At 43.5% G+C, this 19199-nt stretch overlaps 1 protein-coding gene across 5 annotated transcripts in view; it reads left to right on the forward strand.

Moving 5' to 3' along the window:
- Positions 1-237: 237 nt before the first annotated feature.
- Positions 238-19199, forward strand: part of Snap91 (synaptosome associated protein 91) — a 114415-nt gene continuing 95453 nt past the window's right edge. For 4 of the 5 annotated variants that reach the window (XM_042671129.1, XM_042671124.1, XM_042671127.1 and 1 more), the window contains exons 1-2: positions 243-281; positions 946-1104. In XM_042671129.1, the coding sequence (XP_042527063.1) occupies positions 975-1104 (130 nt within the window). In that variant the 5' untranslated portion in view covers positions 243-281; positions 946-974. Of the gene's footprint in view, positions 282-945; positions 1105-19199 lie in introns of all 5 variants that reach the window. The other variant, XM_042671126.1, reaches the window with a different exon arrangement.

A 19199-nucleotide genomic window follows, 5' to 3' on the forward strand; every position in this document is an offset into this window, starting at 1 on the left:
GGCGCGCGGCGCTCCGCAGCCGCGCTGGTTCCTCGGCCGCTGTCACCTGACTCGTCGTCGCCAGCTCCAGCGGAGGTGGGGGCGCGCGGGGCGGGGGCCGGCGGGAGAGACGCGGGCGGCGGGCGTGGGGACCGCGGGGCTCTGGGAGGCGCGGGGAGGGGCCCGGCCCAGCGTCGGAGGCACCGCGCCCGCAGGGACCCGGGCCCGCGCGCGGCTGCGCACAGAGCGTGGAGCGGCCCAGGCTCCGCTCATCCTGCGGCGGCGGCGCCGCGCCACGGTGGGTGAGTACCGAGCCCCCGTCTTCTGCCCTGCGCTCCCCCTGCGCCTCCTCCTTCCCCTGCCCTGCGCCCCCTCCCTCCTCTGCTCTCCCTCCCTCCCCTGCGCCCCCCTCTCCTCGCCAGGCGGCGGGGATGCGGAGCGGATAATCCCCCGGGCGCGGGCTGGTCCGGGCGGGGTGACAGCTCGAGGGCGGGGGCCGCGCCGTCTGCCCCGCTGGGCTTGGAGGCCGGGAAAGGTGAGGCGCCCCGGGCCCAGGTCCCCGCAGCGGGGTTCGGGGGCGAGGGTGTGGGGACGGGGCGCTGGGGTGACCCTCCCCGGGCGGACCACGGGCCCGGGCGCCGCGGAGGAACGGGAGGATGGCGGGGAGGGGCGCCCGGGGAGAACCGGAGGAGCCCCGGGACTCCTGGGCCTTTCCTGCCCGCCGGCCGAGAAAGTGCTGATGGGCACAGGGGCGCCCGAGGGGAGGGGTGCGGGCGTGGGGGTGCAGTGTGGAGGTGGGGTGCGGGGTGCCCACGGTGAGGCCACATCCCCGGGCCGCGCAGGGGTCGCGGGGCCGGGCAGGGCGCGGTCGCAGGGGGGAGGGGCCCGTGCACCCCCGGAGGCGAGGCGAGGCTCCCCGAGGTTGGGGTGCGGGTCAAGGCCAGCCAGTCCTCTCCTTCCCCGCAGAAGAGGAGGCGTAGACACGGCTGGAGAAGATGTCGGGCCAAACGCTCACCGACCGGATCGCCGCCGCCCAGTACAGCGTGACGGGCTCCGCGGTGGCCAGGGCCGTGTGCAAGGCCACCACTCATGAAGTGATGGGCCCCAAGAAGAAGCACCTGGACTGTGAGCACCCCTAGATAAGTGGGGCCCAGCGGGCGGAGACGCCCCTCCCCCGCGGGCCAGGCCAGGCTGGGCCAGCCAGGGCAGCCAGGGCCGCAGAGCTACTTGTATGTGTGAGCTGTGTGTGTGTTGTATGGATGTGCTCTGTGCCGTTTTTGTGTGTTACCTGTGCGCTGGGTGCGTGCAGTGTATTTGGTGTATTGTATGTGTGTGTGTGCTGTGTGCGTGTGTATGCATGCTGCATGTGCATGCCCTGTGTGCGGTGTGTACATGTGTGTGGTATGTGTGTACTGTGTGCACAGTGAGTATGCTGTGTGTGCACGTGTGGTGTGTGTGTACCGTGTGTGCTGTGAGTGGGCTGTGGGCTGTGTGTGAGTGTCACACTTGGAATTAGATGCTATATACCTTTTTCTTTCTCCATCATCTCCTTCGTCCAAGTTCAAGAAAATCAGTGCTTCTGTGGTGCAGGTTGGGGCTGGGGAAGGGAACAGAAGATGGAAGGTCATACTTGTCACCTCGGTAGTTTCCTGAATACATTTTCAATAGTTCTAAAATGGTTCTGTGTGTTCAATATTGCTGCTAAGGGCTTGTGTGTGAGGCCTGTGTCATCTGTCACCAAATCAATGTGATGACATTGTGCTGAATAGATATGGGCGCCCATCCTGGCACACTGCATTGTCGGTTCTCAGGAAGTACCAGGTGGGCTGCAGAGCTGTGGTCACAAAATGGAAGCACTGTCAGCATTCGAGATGGCACACTTGCAGATGAGAGTGTTTCTCTTTTTTTTTCTTCTCACATTGGTTATTTGATGGAAAGGGATTTATTCTGGTTTGCTTTGGGTCTCACTGCTTCTGAAATTTGTCACTTGGTTGTTGTGGTCTCTTCCTCCTTATTAAAGGCAAATGGGGACACTTAGAAAAAGACCTGATCATCTGCTTCCAGGAGGGAGGCTTCCTGGGGTTGTAGTCTGCAATGCCCATGCAGTCTTTTTGATCTTCTGTCCTGTTAGGATGTTTGTCTCTTCTCTGCTCTTCTCCTGCTTCAAGCCGACACCCCCCCACCCCACCCTGTCCCGGTCTGTTGTGCAACTGAGAGAGTGACCCCTGTGTGTGAATGGAGCCTGGCCCTAGCTTGGTCCAGCCTTATGAACTGGGCTCTCATGGCCTTAAGTGCTTTTCTTCCTAGAAGTTCATCTAAGAGGGAAACACCGAGGTGTCCTTGCTGGGGGATTCATTTATTTAACAACCTCTGTCATATGTTACATATCCAGTACCGGATGAGAGAGGACACCAGGGCTTACACACCTAACAGAAGTAGAAATTACAAATTCATGACCGACTCATTTTTCTGCAGCTTGCTGAATCATTTACCCATCTTTCCATCAGTTTCCCCAACTCTGGAAGGCTGACTCATGTCTCTGTGGTGTGTATTAGTGTCATGTCTCAATGGTGTCTATTAGAAAATCTTTATCATAAGAAAGGTGCAGATGGCTCCCTGTCATGCACTCAGAGCATTTTGATAAATTGAGGAGGACAGGCATGAGCATTTCCTTAAGACAGCATTTAAATAGAGCTTGACTTCTCTACAGCTAACCATTTAGTCTCCTCAGTCTTTTAGATCTGGAAAAGTCTTTTTAAGAAATTTGAAAATGGGAGGTTTTCCAAATATCACAAGCCTGCATTCATGAGTGGGCTGATTGGGAAGCTGTGGGATATGGAGGAATATTCCATGTTATATCTGCAAGCTTCCCCTATAGTTATTTCTTCAGATAGGACACATTAGATATGATATCTGTCTTTGTGTTATATCCGTTTCTCCAAATTTTACCCCAAGGCTGAGTTTAACCAGAAGATCACTTATTTTCTGACTTACTGGGAAAGTAAAACATCAAAAAGAAAAACCATGAACCAATCCTCATCCATGCTTGCTTTTTTGCTCATAGTGGGGGCAGAATTTTTCACGCATAGAGGCACTGGTGCTGAATTGTCACTAAGAGTAATTGTGTACATGCTGAACGTTTTTTGAGGAGTCACAATTGAGTACTGAGGTCTACATTATTCATCTGTCCTCACTTTGGTCTCATCCTCTGCATGTAACTGCTACCTAGAGCTTATTTAGCAATGTTCTCTGTTAAGTAGGGGGGAAGGGAGCCTTATTCATTAGCTGACCCTTTGTCCAAAACACCCACATCACAAACCACATACATAATGTAGTGTCTGTTCTTAAAAAATTATACGGCTTATAAAATGATTAGTAAGTCTTTTTTTTCCTTTGTCATGTTTGACTTTTCCAATGATCCATACAAGATATATTATCTTTCATTAAACTCCAAACTTTGGGTGGAATTTGGAAAGATAGGAACTGCCAACATGTCATATTCTGAGATAAAAATGACAAGGAGTACTACTCGCAGATATAAATTATATGCCTTGTAAGAGAGCATCTCTGTTCAAAATTCTGTGTGAGATCCCTTTCAAATAGGCTATCTTAGTCATTTATGAACAGGCTTCAAGTAGTAATACAACAGTTGTAAAAGCAAATCATCCTTGTCATTAAAATATGCAGACACATGTAAGTTTGCCCATAGGTGATAAAGCATTCTTAAGTAGTTGGGTTTGCTTTTTGTTTTGTGGGGTTTTTTTTTCCTAGTCCTGGGGCTTGAGTTCAGGGCCTGGGCACTATTCCCAGGCATTATTCTTAAGCTTTTTATTTTTTTCCTCAAGGTTAGCACTCTACAATTTGAGCCACAGCCTCAGTTCTGGCTTTTTGGAGGGGGTGATTAACTGGAGATAAAAGTCTCTTGCATGGCCTGGCTTTGAACTTCTATCCTCAGATCTTAGCCTCCTGGGTAGCTAGGATTGTAGGCGTGAACCACTGGTGTCTTGCTTTTTTGGTTTGGTTTGGTTTTGAAAAAAGAAGGAAGAAATGAGTACAAAATACAGAATTTGATGGCTTAGAGAAAAAAACATTAAATTTACTATTAGTTTGATTTGTATATTTCTTTATACTTTGGGGCTTTAATTGGAAGATTATGACATTAAAAATTATGGGTTTGCTATTTCTTCAAAGGTTACTGAGTCAATCCTAATCTTTATGAAATGTACATTTAATATTAAAGTGCTGGCTTAAAAGCTAATCTCTTTAGATTGAAAGGCCAAGAACTATTACTGTTGTTAATTATGGGGCTTTGTAAAATAATAGTTAAAGCATATGATTTTATGTTTGAAGAAATGATTTGTTAACATCTGAGAGCAGAATTGCATGTTGAGGAAAGGTAGAGGTAATGGAACTCTATACATATGTTTTCTGATTTTCTTTTATTCAGTAACAGTACGGAGCTGAGGATTTAGCTCAATGCTAGAGTGCTTGCCTAGCAAGCACAAAGCCCTGAGTTCAAGCCCCAGCACTATTAAAATAAAGTGTAATCTCAGTTACTTGGAAGGCAGAGTTAAGAAGACTGTGTAGTTTAAGACCATACTGGACAAAGAAGCAATGAGACTCTAGCTCAACACAACAAGCAGAGCATGATGATATATGCCTGTAACTCCACTTTCTCATAAAGTAGAGTTAGGAGGGTCTTGGTGTGAGGCTGATTGTGGCAAAAGTGTAAAACTAGAAACTAAAGAGAGTTAAGGGTGTAGGCTCAAGTGGTAGAGTGCTTGTCTAGCAGCCACAAGGCCCTGAGTTCAAGCCCTAGCATCACCTAGAAAAATTTTAAAAATGAAATGGGTTTCCTGAAGGACAAAACAGATTGAGAAAACCGCCGCAGTTGTACAATCAATAGAAAGGATGGTAAACTTTAATACTCTAAATAAGGGTCATATGCTTTGTGGTAGTTTGGGATTATAGACAACATTTCATTCCCTACTATATGTAATAATGCTGCCCCTGGCACATGGCAGTTGAGGCCCAACCTACACTCATTGACATAGTGCATCAGAGACCATGTGTGCAGCCCCCACCCTTCCCCTTGTAACTCTTTGGTGCTTATTTGATGGTAACTAAAACACCCAGTTTAGTTGGGGAAATGGTTTAAAACAGACCGTGTTAATTTTTAGCCCCTGTACCAGCAAGGGACACAGATGGGTTAGTGTGTGTGTGTACATGTTTGTGTGCATTCAGACACACTCTAGTATTGGTACTCGGGTTTGAACTCAAGGCCTAAGCACTGTCCCTTAGCTTTTTCCTTAATGCTAGTGCTTTACCAATTGAGCCACAGCTCTACTTCTGACTTTTCGGTGGTTAATTGGTGGTTAAGAGTCTTATGGACTTTTCTGCCCTGGTGGGCTTTGAACTGGCTTCTTCCTTTCTCAGCCTCCTGAGTAACCAGGATTACAAGCATGAGCCACTGGTGTGCCTAGCCAGATTGTTTTCTTTTTTGATTTTTTTAGATTAAACTGCTACAATGTAAAGTTAAATATGTTTCGATCACTTTGGTGAACAGTGTAGTTAGTAGATACTTTGTTAAAAACAAGATTTACTTTGTGGTAAAGGTCTAGCCAGCTCAAGGGACTGAGTCTTCTTTCCCTCTCCGTCTCCCCCTTCCTTTCTCCCTTTCTCTCTGTCTTTCCATCTCCCTCTCTTTCTCTTGCTCCCTTTCCCCTTCCCTGTCTCCCTCCCTGTTCCCCTCTCTGTCCCCCTCTCTTACTCTCCCTTCTTTTTTTTTTTTTTTTGGTCAGTCGTGGGGCCTGAACTCTGGGCCTGGGCGCTGTCCCTCAGCTCTTCAGCTCAAGGCTAGCACTCTATCACTTGAGCCACGGTGCCACTTCCGGCTTTTTCTGCTTATGTGGTGCTGAGGAATTGAACCCAGGGCCTCATGCACACAAGGCAAGTACTCTACTACTGAGCCACCTTCCCAGCCCTCCCTTCTTTTTTGAACCCAGGGCCTAAACACAAACTTTGCCACTCAGCTATATCTCTAATCCTCAAAAAAAATCTATTTTTTTTTAAAATGCTTCCCTTCTGACTTAAAAAATGTGTGTAGAAAAATATATATAATTAGTAGGAGAAATCATATCATAGTTTCAGTATTCACACACAACCTTTTTAACTAAACTCTAGACTTCTAGTACATTTCCACATTAATTTTAATGATCAATAAATGGTTGCCAAGCGCTTGTTTGTAATTGGATTTTGTGCTTCACTGCCAGACTTCTCACTTCGCTTTCCACAGATATCCCTTAAAAACCTTACTTCTTCCCTTCATGCTGACGGATGCTGGGCTGAGGTGCTCTGCAGACCTTACCCTTGTTTCAAGAGCTTGGTAAAGAAGGTCAGATGTGACATATGACCCTATTCCCTGGAGGCCACGGATGCATTCCTTACCAGCTGTACCTTGGCGCCTCTGCACCTGTGCTCTGCAGACAGGGCCACCCTGTCCTCACAGGTCACTTAACCCGTGGGCAGGCCCCGCCTGTCATCATGACAACGTCTTCCGTTTCTCTGGTACATTCTTTTGTAGAGAAATGTTGTGTGTAACAAGTTTTCTCTAGTTTGCATGGCTAAGTCAGCTCTGTTGTGCTCTGAAGGACTTTTGTGCTGTCCTTGGCTGCTCAGGGGGAGAGGCAGGACAGATCTTTGCCTCATTCTGTGGTTTTGGCTGGATCACCTGATTATCCTCCTAAAGTTGACACTTGGCTTGAATGATGACTGTCCTCTTCTCTGCTTGCTCTCCTGTCTCTTCACCTGTATCGTTAACCACTCCTTCTCTCTCTTATAAGCATCTTCAGGTGTCTTCATTTAAACAGGCAAGCACACCCACCACACGTGTTACCCCTTCCCTTCCTTGTTGTCACACTATCCCTTCCCTCTCCCCCCACCCCCCTCCCCACCTGAAGTTATAAAGTTCATTTCCAATATACTGTGCTGCGGGAATCCTTGTTGCAATGGGTCATCCTGTGTCCTTGTTTCAATGTTTTGTTGTTCCCCTTCCCCTCCCCAGATCAGACAAATGTATATACAAGATGCAGGATATCAAAATCAAATACAGTGACAACAGGGGATATGCCATAGGGGAAAGAACATATAAAGGAAACAACAACAAAAAAATAAAATCACATGGTACATTTAAAACAATAGCAATAAAGATGGACCTCTTGTGTCCATATCTTGGGATTCATTTCACTTAGCATCATCTTATATGGTCATTTGTACATGGTTTTTGAGCTTTTCAGCTCATCTGATAAGATTATCTTATATGTATACTAATTATTGCAAATAAGGGAAACCATGGGACCTGAATTTCTTTGGGACTGGGTAACTTCATTTAATATGATTTTTTCCAAGTCTTTCCATTCCCTAACAAATAGGGTGGTGGTGTTCTTTCTGATGGAAGCATAGAATTCTATTACATATATACACACATACACACACATATATCACATTTTCTTAAACCACTCATCTGCTGAGGGGCATCTGGGTTGGTTCCATATCTTAGCTATGGTAAATAATGCTGCAATAAACATAGTTGTGCTGGTAGCTTTAGTATGGCCTTGTTTGTGGTAATTTGGGTAAATGCCCGGAAGTGGGATTGCTGGGTCATAGGAGAGCTCTATGTGGAGTCTTTTGAGGAACCTTTATTCTTCTTTCCAGACTTCAAACTCTACTAAAAAACCATAGTAATCAAAACAGTTTGGTACTGGTACAAGAATAGACCTCAGGATCAATGGAATAGAATTGAAAACCCAGAAATGAACCTACAGACCTATAGCCACCTAACCTTTGATAAGGGAGCTTTAAAAAATAGAATGGACGAAAGATAGTCTCTTTAGTAAATGGTGCTGGAAAAACTGGTTAAACACCTGTAGAAAACTAAAACTAGATCCTTATATATCACCCTGCACCAGAATCAACTTCAAATGGATCAAAGATAAAATCAAAGCAGACACCCTGAGAATATTACAGGAAGGATTAGGAGAAACTCTAGGGCTCCTTGGCACAGGCCAAAAATTTTCTTAATAGAGACCCAGAAACACAACAAATCAAAGAAAGGTTGAACAAATGGGATTGCATGAAACTGCAGAGCTTCTGCATGGCAAAGGACATAGCTAGCAAGATCAATAGAAAGCCCACAGATTGGGAGAAGATCTTCACTAGCCATACAGCAGACAAGGGCCTCATATCTAAAATATACATAGAGTGTAAACTTGTTCTTTCCTTTTTTTAAAAAAAAAACTAAGCTTTAAATATTTAATGTAATTTAAAAATGGCACAGTAGGCTGTGTTATGGTATTTCTGCACATGTGCTCAACGGACTTTGATCATATTCATTCCCTCTGTTACTCTTTCCAATCCCCTTGCCTCTTGTTATTTTATGCAACTAGGCTTCTTGAAACAGTGATCTCCAAACAGACATAGGTTTGTGGCCCTCTTGGGGCATTTGCAGGTCTTTGGTTGTCCTAACTGCTCCTTGAAGTATTAGAATGGCCACTTCATACTGGCCATTGCCTGCTCAATTAGCCAAGCCACTAACCTCAGAGTTCTTCTTTTTTACCTTATCACCTAAATGAAGTACATTAACTTTTACTTAGTTCTGTGGGCACCATTTATCTTTTTTTCCCCTAGCCTTTCATGACTCCCTTGTTTCTTTTTCTTTCCGTGGTACTGGGATTTGAACTCAGGGGCCTCATGCCTGCTAGGTAGATGCTCTACCACTTGGCTACTTTGCCAGTCTCATCTCATTCCTTTAATTTGTAAGTCTGCTTTTCTACTTGTGGTGTGTTTTTATTATTATTATTATTTTCTTGTGAGTTCGCCCTAGTGGATGCTTATTCTGTTTATCTTTGAAATCTCTTTTCTAAAACCTTGCTTTGGGCACTCCCTCTCATTACTCACACATGCACATGGGAGCTTCAGTGGGATTCTTTCCTGTTCTTTCTTCCTCTAGTCTGGTGTTTCTCACAAACTGCCTATTTCCAACAGTGAACATAGAGTCATAGTAGGGTTGGGGAAATATTTACTGAATGATTTATTATACATTTTCTATTTCCCCCATTTTTTTTTTTTTTTTGGTAAGTCATGGGGCTTGAACTCTGGGCCTGAGTGCTGTCCCTCAGCTCTTCAGCTCAAGGCTAGCACTCTACCACTTGAGCCACAGTGCTACTTCCGGTTTTCTAGTGGTTTATTGGAGATAAGAGTCTCACGGATGTTCTTGTCTGGGCTGGCTTTGAACCTTGATCCTCAGATCTCAGCCTCCTGAGTAGCTAGTATGACAGGCGTGAGCCACTAGCACCCGGCTGTTTCCCAAATTTTATACCTTCTTGTCTCATACATCTCCTTGTTTGTTAGTTTATTTTGGGGTGCCATTCCCGGGCTGGAACTCAAGGCCTCATGCTCTTGTTCATCTTCTTGCTCAAGGCTGGATTCACACCTCCTGTCCAGCATTTGTGTGAGATACTTGAAGATTGCAGACTTATTCTTCCTGCAATGGCCCTGAACTGTAATCTTCAGATACCTGCTTCTGAGCAGTGAGGATCACAGACATGAGGCACTGGCACCAGGCTGTTTCCTCATAAGCTTTACAGATAAAGATTTCACGCTGACCTTAAGGATCAGATCCCCTTTGTAGAACTACTTCATGAAGATAAATTTACAAATAAAATTGGATGAATCTAAAAAACAAGTGCTATTTCTTTTGCCTGTTAACCCTCAGAAGAATATGGAGTTAAACTTGGTCCAGTCTCTTAAAAGACTATGGAGACAATAAAAGTGAACACTGGAGAAAAAAAAACCATTAAATTGCTTAATGTACATTTGTAAGCCTCTCAGCACTTTCTTGTGGCATAATTAAACATTTAGTTGGTGAAAGGTATAACCTATGTAAATTTAGAATGAGCAAGTATGTAAATAAGAAAACGTTTCAAACAATTATATCTGTAGTTTTTGGTTGTAGATTTAAAAATGTATGTGTGTTTCCCTTTATTTCTGTCATTCCTGTATTTCCATCATAAATGATTAGATCATAGTTATTAGCTGTTACTATTACAGAAAATCCTTCCCCAGCTGCGTGTACATGCATGTGTGTGTTTGCGTATGAATGTATTTTCTCTTGGGTTAGTTATAGTTTGAGAGCATTGCCTTTCAATATCTACTTTTCACTTTACAAGTATATACAGTATGCAGAGAAGAGGGTAGGTCAAAGGGAAAAGGAGGAAGAGAGGAAAGGAACAGGGAGACAGAACAAGTTTAGAGGTTTAGAATAGGGAGAAGTGGGGACATATTTAACCTAAAATTGCCTTTATAAAAGGAGAAACAAATGTCAGTATATGTACTAAGTTTTTAACAACCTACTTGGAAATACAAGAAATGAAATTGGGAAAATGAGGACTGTGCTAGAGTTAAATAGATGACACTTGGTTGTATGTTGAATTGGTTGTACGTTGGTGAATTGCGGCTGTGGCGACTTAGACTAGGAAGGTGCGTTGAGAGAGGGAGGCTTACTCTAGGAAGGTAAGGAAGCAGAGGAGAGCTGGAAGGCGGAGTTAGGAGGGCTGAGAAATGGGAAGAGATAGATGCTCCCTGAATTATGAATGGACCTGCAGCGAAAAGTATTTTAGAGGTTTTCCAGTCTAATTTGTACAGATGAGGAAGCTGAGTCCCAAAGTAGCAAAAACCTACCTTCTGTATGTGCTGCTGCTGCTGCTGCTAAAGAATTGGTGTACACCTGTCTTGAGCTGCCTTTCAGGGTCATTACTCGCATAGTTAATTTGCTACGTCCATGCCAGGGAATTTCACTTCAACTCACTCTCAACCTGGTTAGTGTCAAATTTTGCAGCTTCCAGCTGTTCACTTCCAGCTAGGTCATTCAGACCACGGCTTAAGGCCATTTCATTGTCTCCTTACCCCACCTCTCCCCCACCTTCCCCTCTAACCCACCAAGGTTGCAGTGTCTTATGGTTTTCTGTCCTCTTCATTAAGTATTGTGACCTGTACCATTCTGGTTTTGGCTGCCCTAGAGAGAGCATGCAGGCTCCACAGGAGGCTGCTCTGGGCCTCACAGAGGGGTAGGCCCAGCTAGCCATTTCACTTCTGCACCTCCTCACTGCTTTGCCCTTCTCCACTTCTTCATTCCCCACAACCTCAGTATGCTTCGAAAGGCCACTTAATTTTTACTTATACTTCTTTTACTTATACTTCTGCTTTCTGTTGTGATACTACTATGCCAATGATCTGTGGTACAAGCGCACGCATATACACACGCACACGTGCTTGCAGGCACACAAAACAGATCTCCATGGGATAGAGATTCGACTTTAGTCCTTACTGCAGACTGTGCTCTGAGTTAGGAAGGAAGCCCCCAGTGGGAAGACCGTGGAGTGAAGCACTGAACTTGTGGGAGTATAAACTGGTGTAAAGATCGGGAGGCAGACTGTCAACAGCAGTCAAAATTCTTGAAAATCCTTTGACTCAGAAATTTGACATCTACAAAATTATCTCAGAAAAAAAGTAGAGAAAATTGTGCATCGAGGAAATGGGTTTGCATCCTTGTGTGTCAGAATACACGGTTGAACACACCTAAACAGGCACTGGTGGCTTCTGTCTGGGATCCTAGCGATGGGATCCTGAGATGGGAGGACTGTGAGGTGAGGCCTGCCTAGGCCAGGAGCTGGGCACTATCATGCAACCCTTCTATCTCAGCCATGTAGGAAGCTTGAGGTTGGAGGCTCGCAGGTCCAGGACAGCCTGGGCAGAAAATTGGAGAGGCTCAGTCTTGACAGAAGATGAGTGTGGCAGCACTGGCCAGTCAACCCAGTAACATAGGCACACTGCAGCCCAGAAACACACTCCAGCAAAGAATGAAAACTATCTTTAAAAATGCATGAAAAAAGGGCTGGAGGCATGTAGACCTCCTATGTAGCAAGTGTGAGGCCTTGAGTTCAAATTTCAGTCCGGCTGAAATATTGATATGCATAAATGCTTAATTAAAAACAGTGGTGTCTTGGGCTGGGATGTAGCTCAGTGGCAAAGCACTTGCCTAGCAAGTATAACATCCTGGGTTCGATCCCCAGTACCAAAAAAGAAAAGACCAAAAAAAATACAGTTAAAAACAGTGGTGTCTCCAAACAGTTACATATCAGGGAAATGGTAGGAAATGAGGTGCTCTATTTTATGGAAAGAATTTATGAAGTAAGATCTGATGTTCATTTGTAATACTATGTATGTCCGTAGTGCCTATTTTGGAAGAATACATATGAAAATTCTGTGAAGTAAAAGAGTTTCACCTTCTGCTGTGTACTCCTAGTCAGTCATGACTGTTCAGTTTGCATGTTATAGGAGTATAGACCAAACTAGTTCAAGCAAAAAGAGAGACATGGTTCTTAGGCCCTTGACCAATATAAGGAACAAGCAAAGTTGAGGCTGGCCCTCCTGGTTCCTGGTTCTTGTTCAGAACTCCTACCCTCTTCTTCTTTTCCTACTCCTATTTCACATAATAATACTCAGGTACTACTCTTCTTTGCAGACTCTTGAGAGAGAGAGAGAGAGTGTGTGTGTGTGTGTGTGTGTGTGTGTGTGCTGGACATAGAGCTTGAACTCTGGTTTTGGGTGCTATCCCTTTTGTTTGCTCAAGGCCTGGAGGTTTACCATATAACACAGCTCCACTTTTGTCTTTTTGGTGGCTAACCAGAGATAAGAATCTCGCAGACTTTCCTGCCCTGGCTGGCTTCAAACCACAATCTTCAGATCTGACTCCTGAGTAGCAAGGATTATAAGCATGAGCCACCAGCACCTGGTAAACGAACTTTCATAATAAGCTGCAAATACAATGAGCTGAAACCTCCAGACTCACGTCCCCTCGGCACTGACAGCCTTGTTTCCTCTCTTCCTGTAGCTATAACTTTGCACAGTCAAGGGAGATAGTTAGGGTTTGCTTAGCTCAGGTGAGGTGATCATGTGTGTACAGTGCTGTTTGACGGTCAATTTTAATACAACTGCCTCTTTGGGAATCTCCAGCACAAGTGGCTCAATACTGATTTTACTTCTGGCTGTACTGCAGTTTGATGCGGATGTCTTCTATCCGGGGACTGTATTGTCTGGGGCTTCAGGGCCTCCACTGGCATCTGGCTAGGGAGGAAGGAAAGTATTCAGGGCAAGAGAGCAGAGACCTCGATGTCATTTCTACCTGTGTTCTATTGGTAAGAACTTCATTAATGGCCAAAACACAGGAGACGTTGGAGGCTGGAGTCTCTCTGTGAGTCTAGAAAATGACGATCTTTCACCAAGATATAGCAGTAAACTGGCTAGAGACAGGAGGCTTTTGGAAATGGATGACTAATAGCCAGGGGTCCACTATGTATTCCTCTCTCCTTGGCAGACATCGCAGCCTAATCCCAGAGCTCTTTTCCACAGAGCTTTGATTTGATCTCAAGTTACATCAATGCACAGTGTGTTGGGTTTCCATTGTCCATCATAGTTGACACTTAAGCTGAAATCGATTTACCATCCTTAGTCTAAGAAACTTAGCCGTGCTTGATACTAAGGCAGGCGGCTCGGTTAGACTAGAGTACAGAACCCAGGATTCATCTGCCAGGATTCATCTGTCCTTTAAGCCAGTAAGTCGGTGTTTTGTTTGATTAGGCCTAAGGAGAAATTTTTCCATCTTTGCTTGGTAGCAAAGGTGTTTTTCCCCCTGACTTTATCTTTGTTTTAGCAGAGACAGCTATAGTTATTACAGGTCGGGAGAAGGAGGTTTTGAAGTTTTCTGTTTAAAATCCAACCTTTCTCTTGGCAACATGTCTAATATTACACAATCACCTTAACATATGGATGACACAAAGAATATGTGAATTTTAGTAATCATGGATATTTTAGAGTTCTGGCTTCAGTAGCAGTGTAGTGAGAGTTTCTTTCTCCATGGCAGATCATTCTTTTTTTTTATCATTTAAAACTTACTTTATTTCTTTTTATTGTGAAAATACCGTACAGAGGAGTTACAATTACATGGGCAAGAATAATGAGTACATTTCTTATCAAGCATTGTTGCCTCCTCCTTTGTTTCCCCTTCCTATCCCTTCCTATCTCCCAAACCCCCTTCATCTTACACCCCCCACCCCCCGTCAAAGTTGTAAAGTTTGTTTTTCGACATAACGACTTGTACATCTTATTGTTGCAATGGGTCCACCTGTATCCCTATTTAAACGATTTGTTTTTTTCCCTTCCCCCCACAAATTATACCAAGGCAGATCATTCTTGATTTGCTTGTTCCATGGAAGTACATTTAACAACCTCTCTTTGCTCATAGGATTTACTAGAAAGAAAATAACAAAGGAATTTTCTAGTGGGGGGGGGGGGAAGAAAGAACTATATGTGAACGGGTGCTGTGCCTGGTGCATGCATTCACCAAGAGCTATCTTCTTTTCCAAACCCAAACAAAAAAAAACTAAGTAAAACCTAATATTTTTGTTTTATTGGGGATGGATTCATTAGCTAAGGAGCTGCGTGGGGAAGAGCCCTGTGCAGGCTCACCTCTGGTGAGTAGGGAAACTCACAGAGCAGAATGAAATCCTTATCAGTCGCGTCTGTCTTTCAGTGATTTACTCCTAAAGTACTCATTAAGGACTCTAGAAGGTGCTGGAAGGGGCTGCAGGAAGAACATGGCTTTGCCATCAGATAGCCCATGCATCCGGCTCTGCTGCTCTCTGTTTTATGTTGGCCAGACAAATGTAATTTCTCTGGACCTCTGCCTCTTTTCTCAGGCATGGTACCTGTGTTATGGCAACAGTTAAATGAATACCAACAACAGGATTCAGCCCTAAATTACCTGATGCATTAATATTACCAGGGAGAAAGCTTTCTGCTCCCAGCATTTACCTTCCTCAGTACCTTGTAGGTACAGAATGTGACGGGAAATATGACAACAAAACCCAGCCACCAGCAGGCTGGGCTTTTCTTTGGCTTCTCTTTGAGAAATGTTGATTTATTCTGAGAAGATCTGAAAGAAGGGGCAGTTAAACCTCCTTTGTAGTTTCATAATCTTTTGTTCCTTGACTGATGTTAATATTTTTATCATCAAGATATAAGTTCATCTGTGTTTGATTGGAATATTTGTTTCAGTTTACTTTTATTAGTATAGATTATTCTGACTTGATGTATAGATGTAGGCTGCCTTTTTAAAATTTCCAAATAGAGTTATTGGTCCTTTAAGAAGAATAGTGATGATAGTACTTTAAGACACATAAGCAACAACAAAGCTAAGACATGTAAAGGAGCTGAGTTCTTCCTGGTTAGAACAAATAGAAATGGTAAGACACCAACTCACTGTTTTTCATTAAACAATAACACATTGCTATTGAGAAAGACTGTTAAAATATTGGGAGAAAACTTGACCTAATAATGAAGTTAAGTAACATCAGTAATCAAAAGGTATTGTGATTCTCAGCCTTTATATTGTATATATTTACACTGAACTGTATTTGAAGGACATTGATAGTTTTTAACACTAGTAGAAAGGTGAACATAACTGAATGGCACCATATAACAAAATTTAGTTGACAAATAATATTAAGGATACTGACTTTCATTCTTTATTTTCAAAACCTGTAACCATATAATTAAATCATCTTAAGCCTTAAAAGCAAAACTTTGTTATATTTAACAGTTAGCTAGGAAGTGTAGTTGTGGTTAAAATTTATGACATTTAATAAACTAGTAGAGCAGAGACAATATAACTTTAGGAAGGTCAAAACTTTATGTAGGTCATAATTTTGAGCTATTTTATTTTTAAACATTTTTTGCATGTTGCTTTGTTATTTGCTTCTTAAAATTGCTATACTTAGCTAACTTCTATTTCTAAGTGTGAAGAGAAGCCAGGTGTTGGAGGCTTATGCCTATAATCCTAGCTAGTCAGAAGGCTGAGGCTAGAAGGATCATGGTTTGAGGCCAATCTATCTGAAACATAGTAAACCAAAAAATAGTACTGGAAGCATGGCTCAAGTAGTAGAATATAAGTCTAGCAAGCAGAAGGCCCTGACCAAAAAGAGTGAGGAAATAAATAAGAAGATAAATAAAATTTTGAAAAAGGCAAAAATCTGAGCTGATAGACAGTGCCATTTTTTTTCAGTTAAGCATTTAGTTTTAAATTCCCAGGCATTGATGATCAGTTATAGGTCATGAGAGTTTTAAATGCCTAAGAAATTGAGTATTAGCAATTTCCACATCATGGTGTGACCCAGTCTTGGTTACTGTATTTAATTTAAGATGGCATCCTGTGACAATTTAATAATGTTTATAGTATATGAAAGTTCTTAGTGCCTTTTCCATACCTATTATTTGATTGCTAGCCAATGTAGGAGCCAAACTGATCAGCTCATCTCATTTTTTTCTAGAACATGCATAGCAGAAGAGCTTTGTAAAAGTGAAGGGTATGATACAGACCTAGAGAGAGTGCCTGTTGTAATCTCTCTCATCCTCTTTGCTCCCCCTCCCTTCTTTTTCCTTCCTTCCTTCCTTCCTTCCTCCCTCCCTTCTTCCCACTCCTCTTTTCTCTCTTCGTGCCTGCTATTCCTGTGTTAAACTCACTCCTTTTTAGGAGTGCCTGGAACTGTCCTGGTGTTAGCCTGCTCTTCCCTGGTAGGCAGGGCAGCCAGTCAGTAGTCACATCGGAATGCTCGTCCAGTGGAGCTGTCGTTTGAGTAGACAGAATGAAGTGTTGTATTATTAATGTGTAACTGAGATGCATTGTGTTTTCTTAGACCTACAAACCTTCTTTCAACCAGTGCTTCCTAGCTAATTTTGACATCTCAAAATGTTCTAGTCCTTTCTGAGTTATTTAGTGAAAAAGGTCAAGGAGATAGTAGGACTCTTAAAAAGCCCAACTTGAGCTAGAAGAAATTTGGTTACATTTGTTTTGAATCATACTGTTAGCCATTTCTCAATAGAGTTTTATCCTGCACAGTACTATTAGGAACTACTCCTTGAAAAAATTTCAGATATGCAAATTAAGTTATTGCTTTTGGGACCATAATCATTAGCTCGCTTATGACAGTCAGATAAGCTTACTTACTTGAAAAAAATTTCCTTGAGAGTATTCTATGTTAGTCATAAATGCAAAGACAATTTTAACTTATTGTGCAAAGATAGGAACAGAAGAAATCATTAGATTAGCAAAAAAATCTTTTATATATAAGAACAAAATAAATGATGAGGAGTAGAAAGGAAAAGAGAAAATTATATTGAGTAATATAAAATATATTTACTTAATATATTGATTATATATTTAGTGTATATTAATATATAAGCTACTAAATAGCATATTAATTACATTAAACTACTTCCAATGAAATTTTCTACTTTATAGAAGGTAGTGAGCTAAATATCAAGCATGAAATGTGTAAGATAGGAAAGAAAGGCCATGCAATTGAGTGAAGAAATGAGAAGTTTCCAGACAAATATTTGACTGCAAAATACTTTTAATAAAACTTAAGGAGGTGATAATTACATCCGCAATTTTTGAGTTAGCAGTGTCTAAGGCTATTTAGTGAAATATTGTCTAAATGTTGTGACCTCATTCTTTACTGTCTTATTTGTTACAAGGTGGGGAGAAAACAGCAGCCTGACATTGAGTGAATTTTCTCCAGGTTTTAAGTAGATTTATCTGAAAATTATTTTTGAAGTTTCCACTTTTAGAGTTTGCCTTTTTTTTTTTTATTAGTGATCTATCATTTCTTACCATTCTTGGAATGAGAAAGATTAAAGTTCATTTGTCATCAGTACTCAACAAATTTTTATTTGAGGCCGTTGTATGTTCTAGACTTTGGTCTTCTGGCTTTTGTAATTTTATACATTGACAGGAGAGCCAAGGCAGAAGTTTTTCGTACAAGGGGCTAATTGTGTGATTGGCTGTCCGACGGCTGTACGGTCCTGTATTGTAAACTCAGTATATTCAAACATGAAAAGGTGGGTGGCAGCTCTGGACCATGGCCCACCATTGTCTTCCCTTTCTTTGAAGGATCCTGAAAGTCCCTGTCCCTTATGTTGCAGGAGCGTTGGGTAAAGAGGTTCTAAGCTCCACTCTGAACCCCAATGGGTGTCACATGTGGAAGCAACAGATCTTTTCTCTCTCTCTTTTTTTTTTTTTTTGGTCCGTCATGGGGCTTGAACTCTGGGCTTGGGCGCTGTCCCTGTGCTCTTCAGCTCAAGGCAAGCGCTGTACCGCTTGAGCCACAGCACCATTTCTGGTTTTCTAGTGGTTGATTGGAGATAAGAGTCTCACGGACTTTCCTGCCTGGGCTGGCTTTGAACCGTGATCCTCAGATCTCAGTCTCCTGAGTAGCTAGGATTACAGGCCTGAGCCACCAGTGCCCGGCTTGGAAGCAACAGATCTTGGAGCACATGCAATCATCCTGCCTCTGAGCAACACTGAGTTCATCTGAGGGCTCAGTAAGCAGACAGTCTTCCAGGGCCCACTGCTTAGTGACGTGTCAGGGAAACCAGACAAGACAGAGTAACCTCTGATGGGAACCCCCAAGAGCAGGCCACCAATGCATCAGTAACAGCATGCCACCACACAGCAAGACCCTGAGAACAGACCACCAATGCATCACTAACAGCATGCCGCCTCACAGCGAGCCCCTAGAACAGACCACCAATGCATCACTAGTAGCTTGCCATCACATAGTGAGTGCTTAGAAAGTAGTTAGAAAGTTCCCACTCAACTACCTACAAACCCATCTCTGCAGTTTAACTCCACCAAACTATACAAGGTATACCTTTTGAGGTCTTCCTTGGTTCCTTTCTTTCCCTCGCGCCCCATTGTTGACTCAGCCTGATAAGCTTCTTGGCTCTGCCTGTCTGCGGAATTTGTAGAGATCCGAGTACTTCTTCTGCATCGGCTGGCAGGATTGCTTGGCCTCTAGTTCGCCTGGCCTGTAGTCCTTGCAAATCCCCCAGCTGCATCATTTGCATGCAGCAGCTGGATAATCCTTTGCTATTTCCTGGGGGCCCTCACAGCCCCCCCACCCCCCCCCCCCCCCCGCAGGATCTGAGCCCTGCCTCTCCACCTTCCACTCATCTCCACACCCACAGCCCCCATGCTCTTCCCACGTGGCCCTTTCCTTTTCCCAGAGAGCCTCACAGATACGTGGACAACCTCTCTCTACCCGAGG

This window comes from Dipodomys spectabilis, unplaced genomic scaffold (assembly GCF_019054845.1).
Source record: "Dipodomys spectabilis isolate Male_0828 unplaced genomic scaffold, ASM1905484v1 ptg000600l, whole genome shotgun sequence".
In the NCBI taxonomy this organism is placed as follows: domain Eukaryota; kingdom Metazoa; phylum Chordata; class Mammalia; order Rodentia; family Heteromyidae; genus Dipodomys; species Dipodomys spectabilis.